The sequence below is a fragment of the Diadema setosum genome, chromosome 6 (assembly GCF_964275005.1).
Source record: "Diadema setosum chromosome 6, eeDiaSeto1, whole genome shotgun sequence".
In the NCBI taxonomy this organism is placed as follows: Eukaryota; Metazoa; Echinodermata; class Echinoidea; order Diadematoida; family Diadematidae; genus Diadema; species Diadema setosum.
Genome location: NC_092690.1, coordinates 901,874 through 924,730, shown reverse-complemented (window position 1 = coordinate 924,730; position 22,857 = coordinate 901,874). Strand labels below are relative to the sequence as shown.

The following is a 22,857-nucleotide window of genomic DNA, read 5'->3' as shown; positions in this document are numbered from 1 at the left end:
TGATCAAGAGATCAGTCCTGTGGTAAAATGGCATGAGACAGTTTAAGATGGATGTTCCAGGGATTTTGTACAGTGTGTACAACACCATAGGGAATTTCTCTATCATTTGACACTTACAGCACACAAAGAGTTTTTTTTTCTTCCTCTCCTGTATCCTCGTCATACTCTTTTTATTCTATTAAATTATTTTTTTTTCATCTTCTTCATCTTCTTGATTTTCTTTCGTCAACTTTTTCTTCTTGTCTTATTCTTTTTCATCTTCTTCTCCTTCTTCTCCTTCTGTACTGTAATTCAGTCTTTAGTTCAGAGCATGCTGTATTAACCACTCGGTCCGTTATCTCAACAACGACTGAATTTGTATAATTCCGAAAATTTATGCAAAAAAAAAAAAAAAAAATCAATGAAAGACTACAGGAGACGGTGTGCCGCGTGAAAATCAGGTAGTTCGTTCTCGGAGTCAAATATTTTATTTTTTTTTTCAGTTGTGTCTTACGCATCTCTTAAGCAAGCTTTTATTTCTTTTTCCATGGATGATCAAGGATAATGCCGGATGACTTCATGGGGTCAACACGGTCATGCCGGAAACCGTGTACGGATGATCCCGGGATGACGATCCTTGATGATCCGTGATGCTATCTGTGAAAGTCGGTAAAAGGGACTTTATGTCTATGTCAATGCAGAGGTAAGATTGAGAAATAACGCTGCTGTGCTCGGACTCAAGACAAGTCATTACCTGCTTACAACATGTACAACGAGCGAGGGCAGTATAGTCATTATTTTTTTTTTCCCCCAGGGACTCGTAGGGCGAAACGAATGCCGCCACGTTCGGTCGAGCGGGAGGGATGAGGGACAAGGCTCACAGGGCTAGCTGTTCACATTCTTCGATCGTTATCCTTGAGAGATAGCTATGGGTATGATGACGAGCTAGAAAAAAAAAATAAATGACGAAAAGGGACAAGGTACATGGACAGACAGAAAAACGGACAGACATACATACATACAGACAGGTAGACAGAAATTGAGCCAGAGAAAGCAGATCAGATATAGGATTATGTATGTATGTCGTATGTAGGATTATAGTTTGTGTATAAGAGAGAGGAGAATCAAAAGAAAATGAAATATTGCTCTATTATGTACTGCGTCGCCTTTTTGAATTAGAGGTCTGATTAAATTGAGAATCATACAAAATTAAACATGTCAGGGTGGCCAGGCGAAAGTATCTTGAGTTTCTGTCTGAATGTCGCATGAACGTTGCTGAAACTTTTTTAGGCATAACAACAATCACACCGTTTAGCATCACAATGGTGTTACCCTTAATAGTGTTGACTTCACAGATTAACGTGTGAAGGGGAAATCGCCTCGGAGACCAACACTAGACTAGAGGATTGGTGTCAGTCTTGGAAACAGTTTACTTTTCGTTTGTTTGGCAACAAAAGCAATTAGTCTCCAGTCCCACTCACTCTTATTACATCGGAAGTTACTAGGCATTCCACTAACACGATAGAGATGAATAATCAATCATGTAGTATGATGAACTATCATATGCATATGTTACGTAATATTTTATCTCTCTGCGTATTACATTAATTTCCTTTTCATGTTGATTGTATGTAAAATCTATGCAAATTTGACTTAATGCCTAATGACACAGAAAGGTTTAAACGAAACAATGTGAGGAGAACAGAGGTAGATAGAGAGGGGGAGAGAGGAGGAGGAGAGAGGGTGAGAGAGATGGAGAGGGAAGGCTAGGTCTGTATACAATCATGAAGAAGGACATGTATTTTTATGGCGCAGTCGGCGACACTAGGAAAACAAACAAGTGAAAGTCTTATACATTCAAGCCTCTGTTACGTCTGTGCTCTTACATTGCTCAGTGCGCTGCACACGCAAAGCGCACGCTTTCATGCAAAGTTCGTGGAGCCGCCGCGGCATGGGCGTCTGGTAGTTTTTCTCTACCAGTGATTGCGGGTTTTGCTCTCTCTGCTGCAAGAAGCTATTGCTACTTACTCAGTCTGATCAAGCAAAATGAAAGCTGAAGATATACCACGGAGCAGTAAAAGGTAATATCCAGATTCAAATTCATGAAATTCTTCCATCGAGATGTTTTCATTACAACTGATTGAAAAATTGCCCTACATCGGCGTAAACATCAAGCACTGAATTGATCACGTATTATAGAAGTATAGGCCTAATAGCCATGATTAAAAAAAAAAATCATGGGCGTACGTATTTTTTACCATGGTTACTACTAAAACACTGATCAATTCGTTAGTGCTTATTTACATCGATTTGGGCAATTTGTCAATCAGTTGTAAAATATCCAGATTATATATATTTTCTGTCACCACTTCATCTTTTCCTTTTGTACAGAAAAAAAAAAAAACATAGCGAGTAATTATAGAATTAAAGCGAGTATTTGCGTTTTCTGCATTTTATTGTTTTACTATTAGGTCGCAAAAAGGCGTACTACTTGTGGCCATGCTTTCGTCCATTTTTTTAGATTGCCGAATATTTTTGATTATTTATTAATATTATTGTCATGAAAATAAGGTTTTGTATAAAGTATGTGTAGTCCCGTATATCCAAGTGACGTAATTGAAAGTGAAATTCTTAAATGAATGTGGAAAAAAAAAATTGTCCGTACCGCCTCGCCCTTGTCAAACATTCGCTGGGATTAAAGATAGGATTGGGACCTTGAGGTGATGAAATCATGCCGCACGTAGATAACGATATGGCTGTCAGCTGATTGCAGCAAGTTTGCGAAGCTTGCTGGCGGCTTTCGCTTACGAAATCGTGAAGCATAGTCTCTCATACAGGTCTGTTGTGTGACGTACCTAGCTCTTACATTCTGTCTAGTAGTAGTTCCATATAGTCTATATCAGGGCGAATCCAGTAATTCCGTAAAAGGGTGGGGGGGGGGGAAGGGCGCAAACTATATTTCCGAGGTTACTTTCGGATTTCATCTCATTGTCGTTTTCTTTTGATTTAGCAACAAAATAAAGAGGGGGGGGGGCGCTCTCAGTGCGCCCCTCTCTGGATTCGCCACTGTATATACTGTATAGCCTGGGCACAGTATAATAACAGGCTAATGGACTGTCAACCTTCACCATGTTTACTAAAGAGCCAGTGCATTCATTGTCCCAACAAACGACATTTCTCCCGTCCTCACGCAGTGAGTTTCATCTCACTGGTCCTCTCAAGAGTTAAGTAGGCTTACGTGGCCGAAGCCCTCCAGGTAGCGTGGCCTCTTGACCCATCGGGTCAAGAGGCCACGTCCTCGTCAATCGAGGACGAGTGAAAACGATGCCTCTCCAGGACACCGAGTTATCTGTAAAATAAGGCAGGGCAGCAATAAATTAAACACATCATAACATCAAGAAGGTCATTGTTTTCTTAATTTCACCCAAAACTTTCTATCTTTCTAGGGGGGGGGGGGCGATGTGGCATAGTGGATAAGACTCCCGACTCCCGATCGGAGGACCCGAGTTCGAATGCCGCCATGTGCTTAGGTTCTTGGACTAGATGTTTCAGTCCAACTGTGTCCCTCTCGACCCAAATGTATGAATGGGAACCTGGCAACGTTATGGTAATAATGATAGCAGTTCCCTCTTGTAGAGCAGTTGCAACACTGAAGAGGCTACCCTGGGTAAATAAGACTTTATTATTATTATTGTTGTTATCATTATTATCATCCTCATCCTTATTAATATTTCTATTATCATTATTAGTGTCATTATTATTATTATTTATTATTATTATTATTATCCTTCTGTTGAGAAAATCATTCTCTACAATATCATAATGAGATTGCGAGTTGTGAGAAACTTGAAGCTTCGAGTAATGTCGGTTTGTACGACTGAGCAAGTTTCTTCTCGTTAATAATAACAAAGTCTGAATCCAAAATGCTGTAATAGTGTTTGAGCAATGTCGCAAAAGATCGTTCTGAATTAGTCTTATCTGCTTATTGTTGCTCATTGTTAATTGAGTGATCTGACTCATATTAAAACAAGTCATTGCTGTTGCTTATCTTACTGCTTATTTTGTTCTCTCTCAAAGAGTATGGGCTTTAAGTCAATAACACCTCACAGGTTGCTCAGGAATCCTCAAGTGCATTATCTCTTCCTCCGTCAATAATCTGCATTTTGAACATTGTTAAAAATACAAGTACATTTCCTATAATCAACTTTCTTATGCTTGAAGATAGCTCTTACTGTGCTTGTTGTGTTCAATGTTATTACTCTGTCTTTCCCTATGTTCCAATGTTTCTCATTTTGCCGTTGACGAAGATTCTGTTAGGATCAAAAACTCAAGTCCCTTTGGACTCCAGTTTATTTCATTGGCCCACCACCCACCACTGTTAGTTACACTGGATAAGCAGTTTTCGAGCAAGTTTTTTTTTTTTTTTTTGGTACTATTATTTTGCTACATTTTTACATCATGTATAGAAAGTGAACGCATATGAAATATTTGGGCATAATTCGGCCGCATAATGCATAAAGTCAGCAGAGTATATGACCCATTTTTAGATCCTTCATCTCCATTATCGTTTTCATTTATTTTCTTCTTCTTTTTTTGTCAGAGAGTAGAGATATTGGTATGATGTGTATGGGAAATAATGGAAGGGCCACATATAGTATAATTAAAATGTTATACACTAAACCCAGGTATGCATCATGAAATGCTATCCCTACTTAGCAGACTCAAGAGATGGACTTCAATATGAAATGGAGAAGAGTACGGAGATGTCACGTGATGTGAAGTCTATGGGCCACTTAAAGAGCTTTGCAATATTATTGACTTTTTTTTTTTAGTAGTGACAATCATTCCCATGCATACCCAATTACATCACCTTTATATGCACACATGTAACTACATATGTTTTATGGCAAAAAAAAAGAGATAAAAGCCATGAAAATGGCGGTAGTACACGTTCGTGTGTGCGTGTATTATGTGGGAACAGTGTGCACTTGTATGAATTATACAACAATTAATTGATGAACGCACAGACAGAATAGCCTGACGAGGACACAGGCAGGCTCTATAATGTAACACCCATAGGTAAGGATGAAGTCAACGAAATAATCAGTTGGTTGGGACCACGTCCGTGACGTCACAGAAAGGTATACTTAATAGAAATTGGCAGCACGCTATCAACGATACATGATAATTAAACAAAAAAATACAGCTGTTGCCTAGTGTCACGTGAGAACCATTGTCACTGCAGCTTCTTCCTACTCGAACCACTTTTTTGTGCCAATTTATTCGGTACAAACAATTACATTATACTGCAGAGTTGTTATAAGGCACTCAGACACGGAGTCAGTGAGACGGGGGGGGGGGGGCAGAAATCCACCTCACTGACGTAGTCAAATTTAAACAAGGGAACACCATAGGAAATATATCAAATTCATATTTTTCCCTTTGGCCCATACATTTCTCCAAATATTAAACTTTCCTTCAATGCTGTACTCAACTGCAAGGGAAATACAATGTCGGAAAATGTGTTAAAGATAATAAAACATTTGGATTAGCGGAGATTTTTCATTATGATCTGGTCAAGTTTGGAAAAATTACCAGAGTGTGCATGGAAGGTCAAATCATATCTCCATAGCAACCACCAATCATATTCAGTGGTATTCACAGATGAATACCTGAAAACACATATCAATGAATTCTCATGCAAAGTTATTAATTTCGGTTTTCCACCATTCTTACATTCCATACAATGTATATTCCCTCTTGTCGTTATCATTTTCTTTTCAAACTTTCTGACGTTTTAAGCAGCAATGATGAGGACATCGAAGTCTGCTTAGGAAGCTCTGATGTGAAAGATGATCCACCGTCCACGGTCTCGTCTCTCCTGGGCGACTTCGCCATAACGACCACGGCCCACGGCATCCCACGCGTCTACTCCGCCAAGTCGGTCGTCGAAAAGCTCTTCTGGATCTGCGCTTTCTGCGGGTGTTTAGGAGTCTTTCTGTTTCAAGGTAATGAAATGTTATAGATGTATGGGTGCATGATAAATATAGGTATGAAATTGCAAAAGTACAGCCTGACCGTGCATGTCCTCCACTATAGGCCACATTTACGACTACCGTCAAATTAGCGCAAGTACTGTTGAATCTTATTAAGGCTTAACGCCAAGGTCATGAGTGCGATGGTGCAACATGAGATGAAAGGGGAGGCACTCTGTAGAAATAAGTATGAATTTTCCTCCATTACTTATTTACTGCTAATGATTGACCGATCAATTTTTTCTGACGACATTGGCATGCATGGTGCATGTCCGCGGTTGTAACTGAATTGTGACCGCCCATTTAATGCATGTCAGATAATTTTCTTCGAAAGGAAAAAAAAAAACAGATAAACGGGCTACAATTTTGCTGGTTCTTTGTAACTATGTATATGGTAATTGATATATGCCTTAGGAGATTGGCGCGTACCTTTCCTCATCATAACGTTTAATATGTTGACGTTTCTCAAATCATGATTATAACAATGATTAGTCAGTGAACAGCTGGTGAATACATGAATAGTACTGAAATATATAAGGAATTTATGTCTGGAAGATCGGACAATCGTTCGAAGGGTATTCAGTTTTAGCTTTGTATATTGCCCTCTGTAGATACGGAATCTGCAACATTAGTAAGAATGGGTCTAGGGCAATTACCCCCTGGGCAATTACCCCGCACCCTTCCCCTGGCCCTAATCGTAATCCTAATCCTGAACCTAACCCTAACCCTAACCCAAACTCCTAACCCTAAACCTAACCCTAACCCTAATCTCTACTCTAGCCTTACCACCAACCAGTAATTGGCCGGGGGGTAATTGCCCTCTCGGGGTAATTGCCCGGATACGGTAAGGATAGCTGTCTTTCAATGAGCATAGATCACATGGGATGAATCAGAACTAATAAAGTAACAGATTTTGAAGAAATTGTCATATGAGGCGCGGTCAGACTGGCAAAAGATCGCGAAATTTAAGATCGCGATCTTTAAGATCTCGAAGTTTTGCCAGTGTGTCCGCAAACTTCCAGCGAAACTTCCTGCGAAACTTCTCGATCTGTCTGCGGGCGGTGTTTCCGAAGCGCGAGGCCGTTGTCATGTACAGATGTGCTTTGTTATGTCACAATCACTAACCATCGGACGGCGCACTCTTTCTTGCGCGCGTACCAATGGCCAAAACTTCGCGATCTGAAACTTCTCGATCTTTCCCCAGTCTGACCGCGCCTTCTGACCGCGCCTCATTTCCTGCGAACAGCCTTTACAATGTATTTTCCTTAACCGCAATAGCATGCGCATTTGCTAAAGCAACACTGAATGGAATATGCTGGTCAAACATTCAAATTGAACTGAACTGAATGGAACATAATCTCTTTGGAGGGAAACTTCACTTTTTATACTCGAAGAACATCCACAGTATTTATCATAAGCAATGTGTCTGAGACATTATTCTCAATTTCGTTATCTTATACGTATTACACAGTGCGAGAGTAGCCGTTATTAGCTTTGCGCGTTTCTTATAATTCCTGCCAGGAACAAAACTTCTTCAGGACTTCATGTCCTACCCGTATACCACCAGAACGGATATCATCACGGAGTCGTCTCTTCGGTTTCCAGCCATCACTCTCTGTAATGTCAACATGATGCGGAGATCGCGGCTTGTCAACACGAGGTTCGAAGACCTGATCGAGCTTGACGGAACCTCAACAGGTAAGATATTGTGGGAAATCTTTGTGTGTATTTATGTATCTGTGTGTTTGTGTGTGTATGTATATGTGTTCGTTTGCATGTAGAATCTCGTAGGGTCCTCATCCTTTGTTTTTTTTTTTAAATGTAATCATTACAAAACAATATGAAAGCATGATACTTTTGAAAGTTATAGCAGACAACGACTTTATCTGATATGGGCCTAGTGAATTTTTGCTTCCAGACTGTTAAAAAAAAAAAGAAAAAAAAAGTGTAGTGGAGTAGTGCCTTGAGACAATAGCAAGTTCGTTTCATTCCAGTACATAGGGTGAGGATACGACAAATCGTTGTGATGTCCGTTGGCGCTTTCACGTGGTAGACAGGCATGATGTGAGTATTCGACTGTTATAATGCAATTATTGTGAACATGATCATAATTATCATCTTGATCATTGATAGGCAGTGTTCAATCTTCACTGTCTTAAACATTAGTGTTAGCAATAAGTACCAGTGGTTGCAGTAGAGGTATGATTATGATTTGATGTTATTTGATCAAATATATATTTTTTCTTTCTATTTAGGTGCCACGGACGATTATTCCTGGTGGTTCAGTAGTGAATTCTATCGAGATTTGGCAGACGTTACCAGCCAGTCCAACAACAGCGCTGAGACCCCAGAGGGAACAGGTGTGTATTGTACAGCATTACCCTTCCGTCGGATTCACTGCTTACATTCTGACTTCAGTAATTCTGTGATCGAATAAAGCTCTCTTGTTTTTCTCCAAATTTGTTTCAATTATAACTTAATGGCAAGCTGTATAGTGTTTTTTGTCTTCTAATCGTAATCCTTCAGGATCCAGGAGGATTGATATAATGAATGAATGAATGAATGAATGAATGAATGAATGAATGAATGAATGAATGAATAAACTATAATGAAGGAAGGAATGAAGAAATAATAGACAGAAGAAATGAGGGGCTTGGGAAGAAATGGTGACTTTCACGTTCAATGCCGTGAACAATTTCCTCGGTTTATCTAACACTTCAAGAAACGAAATGTATATCCCTTTAACAGGAGACGAGTTGCCATCATTGAACGGAACCGAAACCTCGACCACGGGATCAACTACGACATCATCACCGTCGTCATCGAACCCTTTGTCTTCCAACGAGACGGAGTGGTCATCGTCGCCATTGTCGCCCGACCAGGCGATGTCGGCAGCGTCTAGCAGCTCTGATTTGGCAAACACATTCTCGTTCTTAGAGAGTGGATGGCTAGCTGGGGGAGACTTTGACTTCTACGACCCAAACTTTGTTGGCGTTGATGGTGAGAGTGCTTAAAATTGTAATGATAATGATAATGATAATGATAATGATAATGATAATAATACTGAAAAAAATAGCAGTAATAATAGTAGTGGTGGTAATAATAAAGATAGTAATAGCAATAATAAAAATAATAATAAAAATAAGAAGAAGATGGATGACAGTAATGATAATAATAGCAAAAGCAATAATAATAACAACAATAATGAAAATAATAATAATGACAATAATGATGATAATGATAATAATAATAATGATAATCATAATGATAATGATAATAGTAATAACAATCATTATTCAGTCATGAGCAGCACTTGCATAAACCCATATCTATTCTTGCAATAAGCAATATTGTGTAACTCACTGTTGGAGGGCTTTCCACATCATGTTTGGCAGCCGATCACATTGTAAGTGAATACATGAATGTTAAAACCTTCTTCAAAATATTTCGTCGTTGTAGAATATACCTTGACATAACAAAAAAAAAAAACATGAAAAATTATCTTTGCCACCGGAAACAAAAATGCAAAAAGAAAGAATACTGATATATATACAGCCAGTCAATAAAAATGATAATAATAACAATAACGATATTAATAATAATAATAATAATAATAATAATAATAATAATAATGTAAATAATAATAACAACAACAATAATAAAAATAATAATAAACAACATCGCAGGATTCAAAAAGACGGTGTTGGGTGACATAATGGTTGTGACCATTTTATTACGAAGATCGCCAATGGAAAATTGTCAATCAAAGTCTTTTGTATGTTTTTAATTGTTTGTAAAATATGTGACCCTGCACCACAAAACAAACAAAAAGTCGCCAAACATGGATTTTTAGTTAAGGGCAGATTCTAAAAGAGCAAACTCTTAGCTTTAAAATGATGTATAACTCAATTCAAATGGACTCTCCTAACCTATCTAAATGTTGGAAAGAAAGCACACACTCTGGAAAAGTGTGAACTGAGAAAAGAGGCTCTAAAGTAAAAAGTCCATTCAGGCGCTTAATCTTTTCCAAACCACGCTAGCTGTGCCATGAATTGTCCAAAAACAGGATGTAAACCACCGGAGTAACAACAATGAAGAGATTATCAGATTAAACTGAAATTAAGCATGCCTTATAAATACATTCTGTCCATAATTAATGCCAATTCTCAAAACAGTAGCGTCATCCTTTCAAAAGTTATTATAGTTGAAAGTGAAGAGTGTGTACAAGGTTTTTAAGAAATGAAAAGGGGACTGTAAAGACACACTTAATGACACTATTCTACCCAAAAATGTTCAAGATAAAGTGCTAGAAAACACTTTCCTGCCCATTTTATGATCCCAAATTTCAGCACAATGTACAAGAAGACCATCTTTGCTCTTTCAGAAAAAAATGAAAAAGTCAAGATTGGCTAGGTGAGCCCATTTCACCTATTTTCAGTCCTCACACAAAAACAGTGTGTGTATACAAAGTGGAGTGTGCATCCATAGGTCTTTGAATTTTCTCGACAGGAAGCAGTGATTGGGATGCGATTGTTGAGCAGTCACGTGACCCAGATTTCTATGACGTAAAGAATTTGATGAACCCAACGTTGGAGGAGCTTCGAGTGTACGGCCACCAGCCCGAGGATTTCATTCTCCAGTGTGTCTTCGATAGGCGAGCATGTAGCTACAGGTAGGAGGGCACGTCCCAATTTCTTCAGTCTTCACTAATTCGCTGCTATCGATCTATTCATGTTTATTCGAAAACCACGACTGAAACAGGTGTGTTAGAATGTATCGCGCCGTCAGCAAATAATTACATCGAAACACACGAAATTTGCTGTGCTCATCGGTGACGTTCGACTGCAGTCGAGATTCTTCGGTTGTGTGTGTTCCTACACAGAGATCAGTGTTGAAGCTTCACACAATCCTTTACGGGAATTTCCGAATATCTCCGAGTCGCGCCAGCTGCTTCCCATTGCCTGGTCAACTCACGCTAATTCATTATTTTAATAATTGCTTACACTTCGTTCAAACATTGTTATGATGCTACCCTATACCCAGAATGATCCACCCTACGTGCTTCAATTGCCATCATCAACAGAACTTGTTTGATTAAAGAAAGTGACTTTAATTGACAGAACTTCTAGAAAGACCTTGAGTTCACATTAGGGAGTTGTAGATTTGCAGCGCGGACGCTTGAGACGACGCTTGAGCTGGACGTTCTCCTCTCCCTGCGTCGTGCTGAAAAATAGCTTTAGATTACGCTGGGACGCAACGTATAAAAAGTAAAATGCCGCCCCCATAATTGTGATCGGTGCATAAAGTAGCTCCACTTCAGTGAGTAGCTCCCTATGTCGCAAATTGTGCCGACATAAGAATGGCCCAGGGCTCTGTTATATGAAGAGTTGAAATTTATTATATAGTTGATTTCAACTGTAAGTTTATGACAGCCTGTGTGGTAAGGAAATTTAAAATCGATTTTATCTTTTGATAAAACAGGTCCCTGAACGCGTAGTGAAAAACTCGTTTTGTTTTTTTCCTTTGAACGTCCCCGTCGCGAAAAGCTAAAGCTCAATGGCCTACTATGTATATAATACTTTTGACCCCCCCCCTCCCAAAAAAAAAAAATAAGAAAAAAAAAATTATCAGCCCTGCATACAGTTAGCTACAAAATTGCGTTTGTGTCTGTGATTTGCTGCTGGTGCCAGAGTCATCTTCATTACTCCTTGCACCCTCAGAAATTTCAGGATGTTTCAGCACAGAGATTATGGCAACTGCTTCACATTCAATGGCGGGAATTTGACCGAAAACGGGACAGACGTCCGGAATACGGGCAAGACGGGCGCTCAGTATGGTGAGGATTCATAATATCAGTCATTAGTTGTTGTGATCTGTTTGTTTGTTTGTTTGTTTGTTAATTTATTTCCGTCACAATCAATTAAGCATTACAAGTATGAAAAATAATACAATGTTAGCCTTAACTGGGCCGGGCTATTTAGGTAGATGATAGAGCCGGGGGGGGGGGGGGGCCTCCCAGGCCCCCCCCCCCCCCCCTCCCCTCCAGATCTCGGTCGTCGACCGCGCGATCGCGACGAAATTTGGCACACACATTGCCCATGATGTATTCTAAAGTACCATGCAGTTGATTTTTTTTTGTTATAATTTTTTCTTAATTATGCTAATTAATGCATAATAATGCATGAAACTTGATCAGACAATTTGGTATAAATCACTAACTAAAGCTCAAAACAGGCACATTTTTTGCGTAAATGTTCTTTTTATTGTCCTTAGCAAATGTAAGGAACAAAATTGTGGAATCAGAAAAAATTGTTGAAGCATTTTATTGTTTTTTGAATTTCTTATGTATTTCTTTGTTTTTCGACTTATGTTTTTCATTGTTTTCCGATGAAATTTGTCCGCGGCATTGTTCCGAACAAGAAAATATATGTTCTGAATTGTTTTTAATCAATAAAACCCCCAAATGCTTTTATGAAATTTGCTTGTAAACACGGTTTGCATTGAAATTGTACACAAATTCCCTTTTTTGAGCAATGTTTGGTCTGACATGCACGTACATATTTATGCGCAACTTCGGAACCGCGCGCCCGGGCATCGCAAATTTGGTGTCAAAAGATGCAGGAGACTCGAAAGAAAAAAAGTCATGAAACGTCGCGGCGATAGCTTTTCGCGATAGCGATACATCGTGCGAAACGTCGAGGGGGGGGGGGGCCTCGGAGGCCCCCCCCCCCCCCTCCCCCGGCTAAGCCTCACTCAGTAAAATATTGCCATCATGGCTTACTGTTTTTCAGGAGGATCCAGTTACAGGTACATTTACAAATCATTTACTACTAAATCATTTACTACATAAACTACTAATTACACAATTACAAACGAACAAATAAAAAAAAAAAAACGTTCCCCCATCCCTAACATTAAAAAAATCAGCATAATTAACTTTAAACAAGCTCACGCCCTGCATATAGCATTATACCTGTCTATAGTCTGTTACCTTTTATATACTCTCTATACTTTATACTTTGTTACCTTTTTTATTCTGTGTTGAAAACACAAATCAAATCGATTAGCCAGTAAGACCCATTGACGAATAAATGTGCTCTTTAATATGATTTTGGAATATTTTAAAAGTTGTTGCCTTTTTTACAGTAAAAGGAATTACATTAAAATGATCTAACAGACAAACTTTTAAGCAACGATGTGTGGAGTATATGAAGATTTTCATTGCAAAATGATCTAAACGCCATTTTTAAAGATTTCAAAGCAAGTCCATCATCAGATAGAGCAATACTAAACCTTTGCAGTAATACCTCACTTGTATAACAAGGAATACTCTAAAAGTTATGATTAAGAATATCCTGTATTTCATATTATTTCTTTACTTCTTTTAGCAGCTTTAATCAAAAATAGCTCAACTGAACAAGAATGGAGTTAGCTCGTTATGTGATAAAACTCTCAGGTGTCCACGCAGACAATAGGTACATTGCATCTTGGGACCACAGAGTGGGTTTAGTGTGCGTTTGTGTGCGCGCAAACTTAATCTCTCTCTTTAATTGTTATCCGAGGAGTTTTTCATTATTAATGTTCCTAGGTGAAGTGTGTGTGTGTGTGTGGGGGGGGGGGGGGGTAATCCTCCCTGCCCCACTCCTGGTGTGGTGCTGCATGCTGCCTCTATACATTTACACAGATGCGTTAGTACGATATGTAGATGCATTTATACATGTCTTAGTGTCTCCTCACAACTCGACGTTGGGTTTTCTCGAGATACAGTTAGAATTATTTTTAACGCATTGATGATAATTTTCTGCCGTACAACTTTTTAAGAATCGAAGCTAGTGATGACGCAACATTTTTTACCCTTTGTGTTGGAAAGAAACATCGTTTTGGTTTTCATTATGTCTTTATATTCTCCATTACCTTCTTGGTAAGGGCTCCACTTAACATTGTTTGTGGAACACCCCGAATACGTTGGCTTGCTAACCTCGGATTCCGGCGTGAAAGTGTCCATCCACCCGCCCACAGAGCAGCCGTTTCCGGAAGATGACGGTATTACGGCTTCTACGGGACAAAAAACGACCATAGCTCTGCGGAAGGTTTGATACCAGTCTCTCTTAGTGTATTAGTCTGTTATTGCCGAAAATAATAAGCACAATGATCTGGGAACAAATTTCATGATCGATGTCCACCAGTTGTCCACCGGGATCATAGAATGGCAGTCGTAGAGGGCGTAAACAGTTTCCACGAGCTCTTTCTCGTCACTCATTGCAATACCGGAGCCAGCGTTACTTGTACAATAATTTTATCATTAAAATCACTATTCATGTCAGGACATTCTAACTTATGAAGCATATCCGTGGCACTTTGAAAAAGGAATATGCAGTTCTCTTTGAGATGAAGGGCATGAATAAGACACATGAAAAACTACAAATTATTTTATTCTTCTATTTTTCTTCTTCCGCTTTGACGTTCTTGTTATTTACATGAGTAGTCACTGGTAAAAGGGCGAAAAGCCAGACAAGTCAAGTCATAGGCTGCGTTTATCATCTTTCTCCAGTTTGAAACGGTTTTCCATACCCACCATCAAAACTCGTTTCCAAAACCCTGTGCAAACGTGTTTATCAAGTCATCGCCAACACGAAAACTGGCCTAGTCACTGCGCAGCTAGCAGCAGCTGCACTGCGCCGTTTGACCCAAGGAGAAGGGGTCTTATACAGCTGCGTGCGCAGTACAAAGCTGTATTAAAACAGCTTTGCGTTTATCTCGGTTCTAGAGACACGTTTCTGGCTGAAACCTGTTTCGAAAAGAACAAATTTGTGGTTTTCAAAAAAGCTCTCACAATCAAAACAGCTTTGCATTTATGATCTCTAAAAGAAAAGAAAAGCAAAAAACAAACAAACAAACAAACAAACAAACAAACAAACAAAGACCAAAAAAAGGGGGGAGGGGGAAAAACCCTTGGTAAAGCCGTTTATAAAACCTGTTTCTACCGGAAAAAAAAAAAAAATAGAAGTAACGACTCATAGCCGCTGGACCGGCCTCGATAACCAGTGGTAACATAGTCTAGTTTCTGGACTCTTTTACGTATAGCAGTCTCTGATTCAGTATACGCGACAAGCCGTAAGAGGGCGTGACGTCCGAAGATTATCGCAATCAGAAAATTTGAGCCATCTCTTGGTCTGTCGCATTTGGCAAAATATCGCACCAAGGAAAAAGGGACGGAGCCCAGACCAGTGGTAAAGGAAGCTCGCACACTCCACTTCGTCAGAAATGAGTTGTTCAGATGATGATGATGAGTTATTCACATCACTGCATGAGTTTTGTGTTTCAAATAAAACTTTCGGTGTTTACAATTCTTGTGGTAATAACAATTATGAGCATTATTATGAAAACAAGATTATGAAAAGAAGGCGATTTGTACCGTTAAAGAGAAATCCTCCATGACTTATTTACCGCAGTGGCATTCTTAATGGCTAAACCTCTATGTTAAGGTACTTTTACTTTGCTTAAGAATATAGATTGAATCCTTGTATTCGGTTTATAGTTATCCTCCCTTGCATACTATTCGCGGTCCTAGCAGAACATAATCAGAGTTGAGTCTGTCCTCCACGGAATGCATTTGTTATGAACTTAACCAATCTTTTTTCTTTTTTTTTTCTTTTTTTTTGGGGGGGGGGACGTGTGGTTACGTAGGTATAGCGTTATCACTGCACGTATTGTGTTAACGATGTCAGTCTGTGTGAAGCCTATATTGCAATGGTAGACTTTATTTGGCAGAACATTTTTTTTTTTCAAGGAAGGGATATTATTGTTAGAAGATGTCTCACGCTGTTGTTGGCGTCGACAATCAATCATGCACCACCCTAGCTCGTTCGTCTTCCCTGACGGCTTGTTTACGCTGTAATAATGACTGCTACGTCAAAGGGTTCTTTTACAAAGACAATGTGTAGTGGAATGCAGAAGGTTTGTGAAAATGACATTCTATTTTTAGCAAATCTTCCCCATAATGAAAAAGGCGCAGCTTCAATTTCATTACAAAGCATGCTCATGGGAGAATAACATCTTTAACGCCCTTAGGGTAAATCATGTGACGCTGTGCTTAACTGGCGAAGCGAACTGAATAACTTTACAAAACTGGCAGACTGGCAGACTTCAACTGGCAGAAAATGTCTGCTTACACTGACTTTGTCAAAACATTGGACTTTGACTCATTACAAAAGCAGTCTACCAGTGCGTCTCGATTAACATTCTGCGGATCTCAAGAGCAGTATCGCTTCTCTGTCTAAAATTTTGCCTGTTTTTATAGTTATGAGGCCGGAAATCGTTGAATTTGATGTGTTGCTCAAGCAGCCTACATGATTATGTGTATGATCTATGTAAGATTGAAGCCATTCATTGCTAGCCTTGGATTCTGCGATACAGTTTTGCAAGAAACTTAGTGTACAAGTTTTATTTTTATGAAAGAGTTTTACATGTAGTTTTGTATATGCCAATATTTTGTCATGTTTAATAGCGTCTTTAAGAGTTGTGCCACCTGATATCCCTACTGGAATGAACACAGGGTCTCACACTGTGTTCACATAATGTTCACATAGGCGACGATGTTAAAACACTCGATTTAACAGTGTGAAAATGATTTCACACTGTGGTGTGGATTTCACAGAGTGTTCACATAGTAATGCTTTGATCCACACTGTGAATTGATGGCTCACGTTGTGTTCACACTGTTAAAACGCTCGAGTTTAACAGTGTGAGGAGATATCGCACTGTATTCGCGCTGTGTCTCACACTCTGGGGCACTGTGTGTTTTTGTTTTTGTTTTTTTTGGTTTTTTTTGGGGGGTTTTTTCCAGCAGGGGTGGTAATGGATAAACTTTGAGAGGGCTTACGACTGGGAGGCGATGGGTTATAGATAAAGTAACTATAACATGAAGTAATGAAGCGAGATTCAATTCCTCATTAGGTCAACATAACACGTCTAGGGGGCCGATACGGCGAACCGTGCACGGCGAATGGAGCGAACACAAACTTCACGGCGGACGAGTTCTCGTACACCAAGAAGGCTTGCCAGAAGCATTGCTTGCAGAAGACGCTCCTTGACTTGTGTGACTGCATCACTGACGTGAGGATCATTGACAGTAACCAGTGCAGTGCACTCAACAGCACACAAGGTTTGTGGTTCAAATCCACATCCTTTCAAAGTTAAATCTAACAGAATGAATTCAAAGCGATGTCAGTTCATCCGATTAAGTCACAAAGTAGACAAAATATTTTTTTTTTATAGTTCAACATTAATTATTGTTATCTTATACAGACAAATCGGAAGATTTTTTTATTTCATTATCTCACAATGATTATTGTATTGTATTGTATTGTATTGTATTGTATTGTATCGTATTTATTCAGACAAGCTAAAGCAACATGTCTATAGGGGTGCAAAAAAAAAAGTGCGAATGCCCATATTTGATTGTTGCAGACTGCCTCCCCCCCCCCCCCCGAAAAATTAATATGTTGAATTGTTGAGAGCTTACCGATTACAATAATAATAATAATAATAATAATAAATATGATGATAATAGTAGTAGTAGTAGTAGTAGTAAAACAGATGATAACAATAGATAGGATATAATGATAATAATGCGAATGATTCTGCAATTTTTGGTCAAATGGTCTGAAGAATATTGTATGTGGGGGAACGGGGATATTCTGAGTGAGTTCCGTTTGCCATGTTTTCTTTCTTCGTTTCTTTCATTCTTCTTTTTCAGTTGGTAAACAAATGGAACCTAGAAAAAGGGGACAAATTTTCAATATGTGTGTATAAGATTGAGGTAGGAAGATAGAGAGGGGGGAGAGAAAGAGATTATATCTCCCTTGGAGATGGGAGAAGTGATCAAGTGAAAGGTCTTTGCTTTTCCATTTTATGGAAAGCGAGTAAACTAGAAGGTACCGCGACCCCGCCCCTCCCTTCTTGCTCTTATCATGGTGATAAGGTGATTTTTGCACTTTCTAAGCAGATAGCCTTGTAACTGTTTAAAGTAATCATCCATCAAATTTGGATCAAACTTGTTAACGTGAGATATTTTGTGTGTTCGTTTTAGAAAAGTGTCAGCAGCTGGTCGAGTATCTCTACGAAAGGAACACACTAGGATGCGAATGCCCGATATCTTGCGAGTATGAACAACGGATCACTAAATCCATTTACATCTTATGTGGTTAGACAATGAAGTTGCTCAGGATTATTCTGGGTCTAAACGCGAGTGTACAATTACATGCGCACTTACCCATGACTACTTATGATTATACATGTGCAATCGTACAATAATAGCTCCAAATTTCATTTTAACAAGGTTAAAACATGATTTTCTCACACGCATGCGTCAATATGTCCACCTAGGTTTACTTAATTTTTGTTCATTGCAATAATCTTTTTTAAAGCCCTGTCATGCCTGGGATGTTAAATGTGCCACGTTCACTAACGCAATGTTGATACCAATAATCGTAGACCAGTATTGAAAACAGTGATTGTAAGAGAACAACCAGCAATAATAATCAAGAGGAGAGAGTGTTTGGTAGTTTTTCAACAATCAGCATTTGGGGATATATCATTTAGTTTCTCTATGAGAATAAAAGTTTGATTAAATTTGATTTTCTATTCTCGTTTAACTTGATTTGATTACTGAAATTCCAACATGGATTATTGACTCGATGGACAGTTCAAGACATTTTTTATTTACATTTTCACTTTACATTTAGGTAACAGAAATATGAAACAAATGATATACAATAGACGAAGTATGCAACGGTTTATGAATAGGAAAATGTGTCTTAATGAGATCTACCGATAAAAAGCCCTAATCTAAACAAGATGTGAAATACTAAGGCAACACAAAATCTGAACATTCACTTCCGGGCTCTAAGTTAGATTAAATGATAAGTAGAAACAGAGCTAGAATTAGAAGGAGGGGGGGGGGGGCGGTGAGACAGAGAAGGGAACAGTAAGATGGGGACCAAAGAACGGTAGAGAAACAGTGATAGCAATTGTTTATATTTTCGATGTTGTTGTTGGTAGTGTGATGGTGGTGTTGGTGTTAGCGTTGGTGGTATCGTTGTTGGTGGTGTTGGTGTTTGTTTTTGGTGGTGGTGTTATATTGATGTAAATGGTAGTGTTATATTGATGTCGTAGTGATGATGACGGTGTTGGTGTCGGTGTTGGAGATGTTGGAGATGTTGGTGGTTGTGGTGGTGTTATATTGGTGTTGGTGGTGTAAGTGGTGGCGTTACATGGAGGCGTTGGTGGTGGTGTTGGTGATGGTGGTTGTGGTGGTGGTGATGGAGTTGGTGTTGGTGGTGATTGTGGTGGTGGTGGTGGTGGTGGTGGTGTTATATTGGTTTTGATGGTGGTGTTATATTGGTGGTGGTGGTGTTGTTGTTTGTGGTGGTGATGTTGGGTGTGGTGTGGTGTTTTTGTTGTTGGTGGTGAGGGTGGTAGTCGTCGTGGTGGTGTTTTCTGTTTTTCTTTACTTACAATTTACCGTCTTTTCTTCTTTCATCTACTCTTTGTTGATAGAGAGATATCTTATCGCCACTCGGTATCATCAGCATTATGGCCCGGAGAAAGATACGAGGTGGGTAGAATTAAAACTATTCATCTTTTATCCGCAACTGGTAGAATTTAAGCTATTTATCTTTTATCTGCATGTAGTAGAATTTAAACTGTTTATCTTTTAATTGCATCGATGGTACCGGAAAAAGACAGGCTACCCTTAATTTCCCATATTTTGCATCACTGGAATCCAAAGCTGCAGTGAAATCAGTGTTAAAAAGTAACACGTGAAGAGTTTTCTTGCATCTTATGCTTCTTTATCTCTCTCTCTCTCTCTCTCTCTCTCTCACAGGAACACCTTGCCACTCAACTCTCGTCGATAAGCCAGAATGCAGCCAGAATACTGACTGACATGGAATCAACTCGGTATGAATAAAATATAGAATTGATACCTGTAAACACGCCTTGTCCTCAGCCATTCGAAAATGGTAACTTGGTTTACTTTTATAACAACCGCTTCAGGCCAAGATTTGTCAGAATCCTGAAATAGTTGATGCTATTATGATTATCACTGTTATCATTATTATTTTAGTAGTATAGATTGTTACATATCACTATTTCATCATAATTGTTGTTGTTATCTATTATCATTATTATTATTATTATTATTATTATTATTGTTATTATTATTGTTATTATTATTATCTTTATCATCATTATTATTATCATTATTATTATTATTGTTATTATTATTATCTTTATCATCATTATTATTATCATTATTATTATTAATATTATTATTATTATTATTATTATTATTATCGTCATCATCATTATCACCAGTAGAAATTTGTATTACATCTATTTTCATTTTGAAAGCTGCTTCACTTCATCGTTATCCCTCGCATTTCTTACGAAGTTGACTTTTGTCCTTCAAGCTTATTTATGTCGGGTGTATAATGCATGTATACCTTCTGATCTCACAAGCAAGGGATACTCAGGGACAAATACCGTACATGGGCTTTCTATATATCAGTCGTGAAGAGCACTGGTCTGGCAATCCGAAGGTTTAGGGTTCCAATCCCCATGGAATCCGATCTTCTTCATTGAAATATAATATTCCTCACAGTCATATCAACATGGTTTAGATGAGGTAATTTGATAAACAATAGACTCTTAATCATATCGAGAAACAAGTGCATCGTAAATACGTAACTAAATATAATACAATTTTCTCTGAATTTCGGATATGCCTACAGGAAAAACCTGGTCAGTTTGGTCGTTTACTACGAGCAGTTGAACTATGAACTCAACCTACAAGTGGCCGTGCATACGGTAAGAACTGCTTGCAATGTAGACACAGCAATGTAGACGAAGCTGGAGATTTACTCGTCGATATATAAACATAATTATATAAAAGTGTATGCGTGTGTGTGAAGTGTAATCCGTTGTGCTTGTTTATTTTATAAGTCATTTATAAAAAATCAAGAGACAGCTTAACGAAAAACGGGAGAAAAATAATCACATTCATCAGCTCCTATTTATGCATAGATTAAAAAAAATGATAGGGATAATTATAGTTTTGATAGCTGAATACTAATCCTATAGGACTGAATTAGGAAAAGTCCATCCTAAATTGATGAGTGCATTGAGTGAGTGTAAAAAAAAAAGTAGAACAAGTCTGCAAAGTTGAGGAAAATCTGGTAATCTGTTTAAATGTGTACGGTTCCACAGCGAGGACACATCATTAGGGGCCTAACTTTTTATCTTATGCATAGCTCAGCGATAGCGTTTTCGTAGTCACTATGAACGTTCTCGAAATTGTGTATACATGTATTTTCACAGATCGAGAGTCTCTTTGGCGATATTGGCGGCATCCTCGGTCTCTACATCGGGATGTCGTTCATGTCGTTCGGCGAGATCATTCTCCTCCTCGTCGGAATCTCGAAGATCTGCGGTTTAAAACTTTGTCGCCCTCCCGCGGCGTCCATCGCAGAAGAAACTAAAGAAACTCGGAAGGATTACGCGACGCCCAGCGCGCAGACGAGCGCGTCAGCTCCAAAGGCACAGAACGCGCGTGGCAGCCATCGAACAGTGTATCGAGTGATGCTTGTTTTACTTCTTGTGTGTTTCTTGGTTCTTACTGCGTCATTGACTGTGTTCACCGTTTTGGTGGCGCAAGGAACAATCGTCATCAACATGTGACTGATTGCGGAGGAAAGAAACCTGGGTCGATATCAATCAAAAAGTTACAGAAAAATGATTTTCGGCTCAATTTGCTTGCCTATAGAGCAGACTGTATTCTGATGTCATATTCGTAAGTATGAACATCAGATATATGGTCAGAGCCTTATAGCTAAGCTGGGACCATAGGGTCTACTTTGGTGATAAGTGTTGATCTTTGCTCGTTTACATAAGCGTGTTAAATATACATCTGTACGATATATTTTACAAGATGTATAGAACCAGGAAAGAAAATCGACCTTCGTCAAAACATTGTGGAGACCGGTCAAAACATTGTGGAGACCAGGTGTGTCTGAAGGGAATTTGAAGTTGACTATATCTCCATCCAAAATGAGCTGTGTTCTTCACGAGTGTTAAGGTTGAATGCATTACCTCAACAATAACATGAATAACTGCGATAATCTTAGGCCCACGGGAAAATTACGATATCATTGTTGTCTGTTTCTTTGTTATTTTTACATTGTCATTGTTACATCCCTGACATTTTGGGCGGCCTGTACATTTCTCTTGAAATGTCGTTAATGAGAAGAACTGTGTTATATTATTATCCTATTATCATACCGTGTCTATGTCGTACGTAACCTTACGGAGTGGCCTTGAGACAAGGCGAGTCCCTTTTGATGGCGGCTTCAATTTTTATACCGTTTAAAGGTATGGTATAGTTTTGGTTGTGGTGCTAATAAAATATTACCACTTTGTTTGTAACTATCTCATCCATTTCAAAACCGATACTCAAAACCACTTATGAAATATGAAAGGACTTACGAGTCTAAGTGGAATTCAGTGTTTATTTGATGAAAATCGGTTTTGAAATGTCCGAGATATCCAAAAACAGTATGGTCCTAACAAAAGGTGGGATCCACCTTTTATTAGGACCATAACTAAAACTATACCATCCCTTTAAGTTTGTTTGACCGCTTGACTTTCCACTCCCCTGAATGTCACGTGCACATAGAAACAAGGCACGAAATAGACAGTGCTAATTTAATTCACTAATTCGCCCGTGTTTCATGTGGTACATTAATTCCAACCGACCTTTTTTAGACGAGATCATTTACCGTGC

The 22,857-nt window shown here is 38.8% G+C and overlaps 1 protein-coding gene across 1 annotated transcript; it reads left to right on the top strand.

Moving 5' to 3' along the window:
* The first annotated feature begins 543 nt into the window (after positions 1-543).
* On the top strand, positions 544-21,755 carry LOC140230121 (epithelial sodium channel subunit gamma-like). The gene is made up of 14 exons (XM_072310319.1): positions 544-626; positions 5,782-5,987; positions 7,536-7,712; positions 8,270-8,374; positions 8,763-9,014; positions 10,524-10,686; positions 11,735-11,850; positions 13,941-14,104; positions 16,971-17,178; positions 18,106-18,178; positions 19,575-19,632; positions 19,903-19,976; positions 20,810-20,885; positions 21,396-21,755. The coding sequence occupies exons 1-14, from the start codon at positions 544-546 to the stop codon at positions 21,753-21,755; spliced, it is 2,115 nt and encodes a 704-aa protein (XP_072166420.1).
* The last annotated feature ends 1,102 nt before the right edge of the window (positions 21,756-22,857 follow it).